The 10,528-nt window shown below is 38.5% G+C and overlaps 2 protein-coding genes across 2 annotated transcripts; one reads left to right on the forward strand and one right to left on the reverse strand.

Moving 5' to 3' along the window:
• Positions 1-322: 322 nt before the first annotated feature.
• Positions 323-6,696, forward strand: LOC126373185 (dnaJ homolog subfamily C member 17). Its single transcript, XM_050019229.1, has 3 exons — positions 323-598; positions 5,718-6,312; positions 6,482-6,696. The coding sequence occupies exons 1-3, from the start codon at positions 524-526 to the stop codon at positions 6,673-6,675; spliced, it is 864 nt and encodes a 287-aa protein (XP_049875186.1). The 5' UTR covers positions 323-523; the 3' UTR covers positions 6,676-6,696.
• Positions 6,697-7,114: 418 nt separating this feature from the next.
• On the reverse strand, positions 7,115-10,361 carry LOC126373102 (CWF19-like protein 2). Its single transcript, XM_050019103.1, has 5 exons — positions 10,166-10,361; positions 9,012-10,043; positions 8,525-8,908; positions 8,103-8,441; positions 7,115-7,988 (listed from the first exon to the last, which is right to left on the reverse strand). Exons 1-5 carry the CDS (start codon positions 10,250-10,252, stop codon positions 7,848-7,850), a joined length of 1,983 nt encoding a protein of 660 aa, XP_049875060.1. The 5' UTR covers positions 10,253-10,361; the 3' UTR covers positions 7,115-7,847.
• Positions 10,362-10,528: the final 167 nt, after the last annotated feature.

Genomic DNA, 10,528 nt, shown 5'->3' on the forward strand with positions numbered 1-10,528 from the left:
TTATTGAATACTCCAATATAATAACACTCGCGAATGTCTTCCGACTAACTTAATGCGATCATTAACCACAAAACACCACTTCGTATTAATTATTTAGATTATTCAATGAAGAAAGCAACTGTCCCGTTCCCGTCTCCCGCCAAAAAGCCTAATCCATAGACAATTGATGGATGAACATTGCCAAGATAGAGATATGTATGAGTTAACTCACTGAGGTGAAATGAGCTCACTGAGTAAGTCATAGATCTGATGTCAGGTAGGCAGGGTGGTTGGGACGTCAGTCGGATGACGGAAATGAATGTTTGTTCCTTTTCATTCTCTTTGTTTCAACAGTTTCGCCAACATAACGGACGGTGTTTTGACATGTAAAGTTGAAGTTTCCGGTTTGTTTTCGCTCGCTCGCTGTTGTGGAGTGTGAAGGGGAAAGATTTTGCTTTATTGTGGAATTATAATTTATATCTACAGTTATTATTACACACATTACAGTTATTATTAAATATAAGATTTTAAACATTTGACGAAGATGGCTAAGAAAAATATCGAAGACGTGGATTTATATGCCATTCTTGATCTTCAAATCACTGCTACAGAATCAGAGGTAAGAATCTTTTAGTAGAACTTATAAAGTTTGAAAATGTCGCTTTTACTTTTATTTAAAGAACCGACAATTTAGTTGTAATACAGTTCTAGATAGAAATAATAGTATTAAACTCCTATAGACTTCAAATTAGCCAATGTTGTGTAATGCAAGAAAACTAAGGGCGTTTTACCTACCATTAAAACGCAGATTATATCCGGAGCCTTATTCGAAGCCTTGTAGACATATTTTGAGATAGCATTCCTGTTTCACGACTGTGGCAACACCTTGATACACGTAGTTTCCGCCCCTACCCGCCGTTTACCCCCACCATGTTCACCAGGCAGGTAAGGGTTTAGCTATGATGTGTCTTCATTGCGGGCTCAAAATATAATTTTAATTAAATATATAAAATACATATTAAATTTTATAAGATAAAATTTTCTTCCACCAGGCAGGTCTTGAAGCAAGGCTTCGAATAAGGCTCCGGATATAATCTGCGTTTTAATGGTAGGTAAAACGCCCTTATTATATCCTCCGCCGTTATTCGAAGCCTTGTAGACATATTTTGAGACACTGTTTGTTATCGCCTGGTGAACTAAACGCCAATGTGACATAATAATATTAATTTTGATTATATTATATTAATGTTTTTTATATTAATAAGTAATAAATATACATAATAAAGTATGAATACAAAACTACAATATAGAATTATAGGTTTACGTATAAGAAAATTATATATAGTAAAGAATACTCAAACAAAAACTTCAAATAGCTTCAAATAATGAACTAATGGAATGATGTACTGCCCGTCCACGTGTCCCACCTTGAATCTCTTTCCTGTAAAATCTTTTAAAAGTGTTTCCAGACCTCCAATTTGCTCTGGACATGATGACGTCCAAAGATTCATTATCCAACCAACTGCGGGAGGCTACAGCAGATCGAACACTACCTGGCGTCGCGTCTATACCAGCTTCTTTAAGAATAGACTTTACCCAACCTGCTATAATAGTTCTACTGGCCGGCCTTTCTATTCCACAAGCAGTAACAAATAAGCTTTCAGTCGAACATGCCAGACGTCTCTGTTTTCCTAACTCAATCAGTCTAGTTACCCAAGCGACTGGATCAAGATTAGGATATTGCTGATTGCTTAAAAGCTTCCAACCTGATTGAATATATGATTCAGAATCAGTTTTCGACCCGAACTTCGGCCAGAACACCACGCTATCTCTGGATATAATACAGGCATCCGAGGCTACACTCAATAACGTTAAATCATGGATTCTACGACCGGAACAAAGTAGTAACAAGATTGCACATCTGCGAGACACTTCAAAGAGATTGTCATTGTTAATCGTACTGTTTAATAACCAGTTTTCTAACACTTGAGAGTCCCATACATTTTTTGAATTTTGTTTAGGTTTTTGCAAAGAAATAGATTTTAAGATTTGCTTTACAAGAATATTTGAACTAAGACGTGTCTCGCTAGTCGCGTTACATAATTGAGAAACAACCGATTTATGCAACAATATACTTTTATGGGACAACTTTTCTTTTAGATGCAAATCCGCTAAGAATTTAGCTAAATCACTCCCCGATGGGTTGGTAACACAAACATCTGATACAGCGCACCATTGAACCCACCTTCGCCATGCAGGTCGATACGTATTTATCGTGGAAGCTCTCCACCCTCTTGATAAAAGCAGTTTTTGCGCATCAGACCACGAAGTTACAGCTTCCGACCACCCCCACATTTCCATACCTCCAGCGCTAGATCCTGGATCTTGGGAGGAGGACGGCCGGTCGAGGTATCCACCAGTACCTTCTCCAGTCTGTGAATTGTAAAAGGTGGTGCTATTGCCCGCGCCTTGAGGTCCGCTCTCCAGAATGACTGAGGCCACCTTGGGGCAACGATTAGATAAATCCCTACAGCTCGATTTAAATGCATCAGCACTCGGGGGATCAAATTCGGGGGAGGAAAGACCCATGCTATGTTGAACGACCACTCGAGGGAAAAGGCATTGTGTGCCCAAGCTGACGAGTCCCGCTGATCCAACGTTACGTACCTTGGAACAATGTGAGCTGTCTTCGAAGCAAACAGATCCACTTCCGGAGTGCCCCATTTTGCGACTACTACTTGCGTTACTTCTGGTAGCAGGTGCCATTCGGAAATTGTTGACTGACGAGACAGCCGATCGGCAATCGTGTTGTACTTCCCGGGGATGTGATACGGTAGAACATGAATGTGATGTTTGTAAAGAATCTGAAAAATATGATAAGTCAGGTCCATTAACCGTTTCGATTTGTTCCCTCCTTCGTTTTTCAGGTGAGCCACTACTGCTTTGTTGTCCGACTGTAACAGAAGAGATGAATGACTCAGAGAATGACCGTAACCTGACAAACATTTCAGTATAGTCAACATTTCTTTGTGGTTCGAGTGAAGACGCCCTTCTTCTGCTGTCCAATCTCCGCATAGAAGCTGACCGTTGAGTTCTGCCCCCCAGCCCGTCATCGAAGCGTCTGTTGTAAGAAAATTCATCTTCTGAGGAGGATGAAGGTCTGTCGTTTCCGTGCAATGTAACGTCCACCACTTCAACTCTGTTAGAGTTTGAGGAAGTAAAGGGTAACTGATACCTTCTGGAAGACGAAGAAGGACATTGACGTGGCGAAGCAAGTGACGAAAATTGAGACGACCTAGCGGTACAACTAGCCGAGCAAAGTTCAAAAGACCTACAATCCTTTGGAGCTCCTTCAGAGTCGCCGCCTTGTGCAGTAAGAGGCTGGTAGCAACGTCCCTTATCTTTTGAATTTTCGCCTCTGGAAGAAACTTTCGATTCTGCCAAGGATCCCATTGCAAGCCCAAATATTCTATTGATCTCTGAGGAGTAAGAATCGATTTGTCGAAGTTGACTTCCCAACCTAAACTCTGCAACGTTCGAGTTACCAAATCTCTCTGGTCTAGAAGAAGAGATTTGCTCTGCGAGACTATGAGGTAATCGTCTAGAAATACCACTACTCGAATACCCTTTTCTCGAAAAATCTCGGCTGTCCAATTTGTCAGCGACGCAAATACCTTTGGTGCTGTGGCTAGCCCGAAAGGTAAACAGGTCATCTGTAGTAGCTGACCTTTGTATAACAGACGTAGAAAGCAGCGATGTGATTCCGCTATCGGGACGTGGTAATATGCCTGCGTCAAATCTAGTTTTATCATCCAGTCTTTTGGTTGCAAAAAATCTGGAATTCGATTGACAGAGATCAGTCGAAATTTGCTCACCTTCAGATACTCGTTTAATCTTTTTAAATTGAAAATCGGCCGAAAAGACCCGTCGTGTTTGGGGATTAAAAACATATTGGATATAAAACTTGGGGTCCCGGGGGCTATCTCGAGAACCCGTTGTTCCAAAAGGCTGTGTATTATACGATCCATCTCCGGCGACGGAGGAGTCTGAAATCGGTTGATTAAGTCTGCCACCGACACCAGAGGTGGTTTGCTTTGAAAGGGGATTCGGTAACCTGATATTATATTTAACAGAGTTTCCGAAGCTCCCATAGCACGCCAAATTGGAACACAATCCTCTAAACATCCCCCCCGAAACCCCGTGTGGAAGTCAGAATTTCCTTTGGTTATTGGCAAATCTGGGGCGCAAGTTAGATGTTTGTCCGGTTCTAGAGAAGCGCGGACCTTGTTGTTTTTGACTGGGCTGTGCCTGTTGAGTCCCTGTCCAACGTGGCCGGAACGCGGGACGAAAGGACTGCTCACTCATGTTAGTAGTATAAGCAGGGAAAAACTGTCTAATTATGCCCTGATGGGGCGCAAATCTATAATTCATAGACGGTGCCCAGGAGCGAGCCGTCATTTGTTGGCCGCTGGAGCTAGGTACTTGCGTAGCCTGAGCTCCCGGCAGTATTCTTTTATCAGTAAAATTTGGTTTTTGAGCAATGAAAACTTTACTAATACCTCCAGAATTTTTAATAGAATTGGTAAAAGCTTCTTTGTCAAAAAGATGTTCATGTGATGGGGGTATTTTGTTAATTATTGTTTTTTGAAACTTGTCCTTTACATTTGTCAACAATAAATCGCGTCTTTGTTCTATTAAATCGGCACGGCGCCCACAAACCATTTGTAAACAATCATGAGAAATTTTTTGATAGTTGCCTGAAAATATTTCTTGAATTTTCTCTAATAAGGAACTTGCATCGACTAGGTCGGTGCCAGAAAACCACTCTAATAGTTGAGAAAAGCCCTGTTGCATTGCCTCATTTTGCATAATTAGACCACGTGTCAATGCAGCCATAAATCTTTCCGCCGAATTAAGACTACCCGGGCGGTCGAATGATTTAATTTCGTCGTTAACCTCCAATTCAACAAAGCCAGGCTGAGAGTTGTAAGATTTCAAAGTATCATAGTACCTAACATTTTTCCAATCACTAGATTGAAAATGTTGCAAGGACTGAAGCAAACTCAAATGTTCTGAGGATGTACCAGGGACCTTCGGATCTTTCAGATTAGTAACGAGCTCTAGGCCGAAAACATTATCTTTCTCCCTCGAAGACACCTGTCCGACAGGCACAGATGGGTCCACTTCATTATCAGCTTGATACATATGAGAATAGTAAATAAAATTTTGCAATTCACTTACTTGTTGGGTAAGGCGTTCAATTGCCTTACCTTCTTCGGTTTTCCGCCGCTTAGAGCCTGCATCCTTGGAGGCTCGCTTCCTCTTCCTTTCCGAGACACGTGGACGGGATTCCGGCTCTTCCGATTGCTCAGAAGTGCCGGAATAACTTGACGAACTATCACTATCCGCCATTTAGAACAAAATATAATACTAAAAAATTTAAATAAGAATATATGTAATGAAACTACGTAATATTATATATAACAACCGAACACTAGCAGCGTTTCCTTTAAGACAGGTGTGCACAGCGCGAATTCAAAAACGCCAATGAAGACACATCATAGCTAAACCCTTACCTGCCTGGTGAACATGGTGGGGGTAAACGGCGGGTAGGGGCGGAAACTACGTGTATCAAGGTGTTGCCACAGTCGTGAAACAGGAATGCTATCTCAAAATATGTCTACAAGGCTTCGAATAACGGCGGAGGATATAATACATTTTGTCTATTTACTTTTCAGATCAAAAAGGCTTATCGTAAGAAAGCCCTCCAATGCCATCCAGACAAGAACCCAGATGATCCAAAAGCTGCTGAGGCATTCCATGAACTGTCACGGGCATTAGAAATACTTACTGATGCATCAGCAAGGGCTGCATATGACAAAGTACTAAGAGCTAAAGCCGCTGCGAAATTACGACACCAAGAATTAGACAGTAAAAGGCAAAAATTAAAAGATGACTTAGAAAGGCGAGAAAGAGAGGCAGCGTCAGGAAAAGACAGCAATCTAACAGATGAGCAAAAACTAGCTAAAGAAATTGAACGACTTCAGAAAGAAGGCAGTCGTCTTCTTCAAGAAGAACAGCAAAGGATGAAAGAAGAAATAAAAAAGGGTAAAGAAGCTGTATGGGAACCCAGTTTGAACAGAATAAAAATCAAATGGAAAGCTGAGAAAAACGACCCTAACAATGGCGGTTATGATGAAGCTACTCTTAGGAAATTCCTGAAGAAATATGGCGACATAGTAGCACTTATAGTTTCTCCTAAGAAAAAAGGTAGTGGTTTGGTTGAATTTGCTACAAAAGAAGCTTCTGAAATGGCTGTTGATTTTGAAAAAGGTAAGTAACATTGAGATATTTTAACCCTATCTATTAAATATATTTTCGATTAGGCAGGTCAGTTGTATATCCATCCAAAAGAAAATAAAGATGAATTGAGTAACCACATAACATCATACAATACAAAATGTCTTTTTGTGCTCTTTTATATCTTTATAATCTGTTTCAGGTTTACCAGAAAACCCACTAACATTAAAATGGATGAATGAAAGGCCTGTTCTCATTACCAAGAAAGACCCCTCAGGATCTTCATTGATCTCTGACAGGGATTACGAATCAGTTGTTTTGACTAAAATGAGACAAGCAGCAGAAAGGCAAAGATTAATAGAAGAAATGTTGAGAGAAGAACAGGAAGGTGGATGAAATAAAAAATAATTTAATGATCTTTTGATTTTTATTTAATTATCATTATTATGATATTTACAATGTAACTTTTAGTGCATACAAACTTAATCTACTGTTGCACCCCTTGAGAATGAATAGAATGCACTAGTGCCACATTTCGTTGCTACAAATTAATTGGGTCGTGTACCAGGTTCAAGATAAATTATGAAATTCTGATTACTAAATAAACACAAATGTGAAACTAACGAAAAGCATTTTCTTTATTTTATTTAACTTAGTTATGAATTTTAATCAAGAAAAACGTAATAATAAGTTCGACATTTTATTACGTTTTTCTATGACGTCACAGTGTGCATTTTCATACAAATTCCATAGTAATTTCGTGTTTTGACGTTTAGTAAAAAGTAACTGATTTGACTAGTTGGAAACTAGCCTATTATCATAAGGTTTATAGACCAAGAATAATTATCTGCCTGGCTGGTTTGGTTGCCTGGAAGAAATTGCTGTTTAGCAACAAGGTTGCCAGTAGTACTTCTACTGTTATGTTGCAATTGACTTTTATGTTTATGTCATCAATTGAATAATTCGCTATGTATAAAAAAGCAATCTGGGTCTAGAGTAGAGTAGCAAACTGCTGAGAGAAATTGCTAGTCTGAAAGTACCCTTATTGCTACCAATGCCAATACAGGGAAGAAATTAGTTGAATAAGTTTGTATGCCCGCCCATATTCTGCGTTAGTATTATATGATCTGTGGTATTACAATACACAATCTAGGGCGCGGGTTCCAGTAAACCCCTAAATTTATTTCTAAGTTATCTGCTACTTACTAATACATCGGAAAGAATCGGGGAAAACAACTATACTATATACATGTCAGTTATACTTAGAATTCGAAGTATGGTTTAGGAAAGTTCACATGTATAACTTGAACCAAATTGAGCTCACAGCTCAGGTCAAATGGGTTGCATACTATTGAAATGTCTAGTCTATTGGACTATAATATATAATAGCTTGTTACATACTTTTCTTGGAAAGAGACAAGAGATGTGTGTCTTTCCCACTAGGCAATATATCTGTATCCTGCTTTTTTCTAATAATAATATGTGGGTAAAGATAGTCTATGAAATTAAATTAGGAGGTGTTTGCCTGAATCGCGCCACTATTTCCGTAACACAGTAACAGTTCCCTGTTATTTCTTTTGAATCATTTCATCGAAGGGTTTCCATTCTTTAAGGAACTCAAGGACCTTCTTTCTCTGGAGATCTCCATAGTCTTTGCGGGGATTCTTCCATAGCTGATGGTCCAAATCTAACATTCCACCAATAATTTCCTGAAAAATAATGTTATTTCAAACATACAGATATCTACCAGAGCTAGAGAATCTTATACATCAGATATATGAGTAAATATTTAGTGATGTAAAAAAAGTAGGTAAAAATATCACCTCAGCAAAATTCCTGGGAAACAGCTGTTGATCTTCTATCACATGAGCAAATCCTGGGTCCATACCAAAATCTATCCAAAAGTATGGCAACCCTTTGGGCACGCCCTTCCTGATATTTTTTCCTTTCAAGTCTACTACTTTTTTGTTCATAGACCACTCCGCTTCACATTCGAGAAGAGCCTTCTTGAAGTATATTGAGGCCATATCACCAACATCTCTGGGCAGTGGTATACAGTTGATGACCATATGTGGGTATTTGTGTAATCTGGTTGCAGTCTCAAAGAATACAACATCTTGGTTTTGGGAGTTGAAGAACTGTGTCAAAACTCTTCTGAAATTCTGAAAAAAGAGTAATTGTGATGTTACCTTATTAATAATGCTAAAAAAGTTTTTATAAATGACTAAAATTGTGAAAATCCTACCATTATTTCATCCCAAACATCTTCATCCAGTGAAGTAACACAAGTAGAATGTTGTATAGTTGTGATAATGCAGTGACCTTTTACCAGAGACTGTTTTGCAGGTAATGCTAAGTAAATTTTGTTCCCCATGGTCACCATGAGATGCTTTAGCATATTCTTCGAGCCTACACAATATTCACATCCTTCTAGAGACTTCTCCATTTTTACATGTTGGTTGATAGCTCTCTGTTTTTCATTTTCAGCATCCTTCGCTTCATTTCTGTTCTTTGATATCTCATCAACAAAGATATCTTCAAGGTCATCATTGGGGTTCTTAGACTTTGCTGCAATTCTTGCCAGTTGAGCCTCATCATCGTAATTATTGCCATATTTTTCTTGTTGGAACTGAAATTTTGACAATTTGATTTAAAATCAGTGACTACTTTTTACATTAAATCAATACAATAAATTAAAGTAACACACATAACTTACTGTGTACATGACTTACCATTTGTGCCAAATTGTATTTGTCATCATTTCCAAAGTATTTGTTTCTTTGACCAGCGTCATGTGTGTCAGCTTTTCTTTTACCTCCTTTACTCCTTGGATCTCCTTTCTCACTTTTCATGAGAGGTCTACTGTTCCCAGCACTGTTAGTTGCTATCAACATGACTCTATCATCTTCTTCTTCTTTACCTGCATCAGGGTTTTGCTTCCTATACTCTCTAGCAGCTTCTAACTTAGCTTTCAAATCCTCCACAACTTTTGTGTCTCCCATAATTTCTGCTTTCACAAGTTTTGCAGCCAATTTATTCATCTTTTCATCACTAAGATATTTGGAATCTTTTGGCTTTTCTGCTTTTACTGGAGTTTCAACAGGTGGTGGTGAAGGTTGCAATTCTTCTTCATATTGCTTTACTTTCTCACTATCAGATTGTCTCCTCCAGCTGCCTGATCCTCTTTGGCCATAAGAAACCCTTTTGTCTCTACTACTGCTGCTGCTGCTGTGATAATCTCTGTCACTTCTCTCAGAATTTGGTCTATACTCTTTAGAACCTGAAGATCTATAGTAATTGTCATCATCACTTGGCTTTACAAAAGACTGAGCTTTTGATGATTTGTAATAACCAGCATCATCTTCATTTGGTCTTATAAAAGACCTTGATTTCAATGACCTGTAGTCATCTTTATCATTAGTTGCTTTTACATAAGAGCTTGACTGTGATGATCTATAGTAATCATCATTATCAGCTGGTTTTACAAATGGCCTTGATTTTCTAAATTCTTCAGGAGTCTGAGGCACCCCTGTGCCTCCATCTTTCCAATATGGATTTAGTTCTCGGCTGCTGGTAGCTGGATTGTATGAATCTATGTGCTTTTTATCTTTTTCCTCTCGTTTAGGCTTAACATCCTCTTTTGTGTATGTTTTCAGCATGCCTGTCATGGCCATCCAGTCTTCACGTTCTGGAGGCGGACCCTTTGGAGCTGTTGGTAGACTTTCAACCCATACGTCGGATTCTGAACCACTAGAACTGGAAGACTGAAAAATAATAGTTTATTGTTATCATTAAACAATAAACAGACATTGAACTGTAGGCTGTATGGAGCGGCTATCGGATAATTAATAAAAGTAAATAATTATAATAAGAACTTAAAACTTACGCTTTCTCGTCGTTTCTTGTTACGGGATTCTTTGTCTCGTTTGTGTTTCTTACTGTGTTTTTTTTCTTTCTTACGTTTTTCCTTCATCGTGTAATTTGATGTTTTTAATAGTATGGATGCACTGTAGAGATAAATATTCAATTTTTATTTACAAATAAACAAACGCTTGAAAAACATAACCTCTCTCACTCGCTGTTTTTTTTTAATATTTTGACAGCGGGTTTCAAGGACATGATACTTAAGATTTTTAGAATATATAAATGGTGTAGAAATGTAAGATTTTAAACGAAGCTGGAGAACCTTTCCTATAAAAGTAATTTAATGTACTTATACCAAAAAAAGGTAAAAGCATTAGGGTAGAGC

The sequence above is a fragment of the Pectinophora gossypiella genome, chromosome 15, assembly GCF_024362695.1.
Source record: "Pectinophora gossypiella chromosome 15, ilPecGoss1.1, whole genome shotgun sequence".
Taxonomy (NCBI): Eukaryota; Metazoa; Arthropoda; class Insecta; order Lepidoptera; family Gelechiidae; genus Pectinophora; species Pectinophora gossypiella.

Excerpts from the sequence above, each read along its gene's own strand:
- LOC126373185 (XM_050019229.1), top strand. The coding sequence starts at position 524 with ATGGCTAAGAAAAATATCGAAGACGTGGATTTATATGCCATTCTTGAT. Across the intron at positions 599-5,717 it reads TCACTGCTACAGAATCAGAG|ATCAAAAAGGCTTATCGTAA; the intron begins GTAAGAATCTTT and ends TTTACTTTTCAG. Across the intron at positions 6,313-6,481 it reads GGCTGTTGATTTTGAAAAAG|GTTTACCAGAAAACCCACTA; the intron begins GTAAGTAACATT and ends AATCTGTTTCAG.
- LOC126373102 (XM_050019103.1), bottom strand. The coding sequence starts at position 10,252 with ATGAAGGAAAAACGTAAGAAAGAAAAAAAACACAGTAAGAAACACAAA. Across the intron at positions 8,442-8,524 it reads ATGTTTGGGATGAAATAATG|AATTTCAGAAGAGTTTTGAC; the intron begins GTAGGATTTTCA and ends CTCTTTTTTCAG. Across the intron at positions 7,989-8,102 it reads TTCCCAGGAATTTTGCTGAG|GAAATTATTGGTGGAATGTT; the intron begins GTGATATTTTTA and ends ATTATTTTTCAG.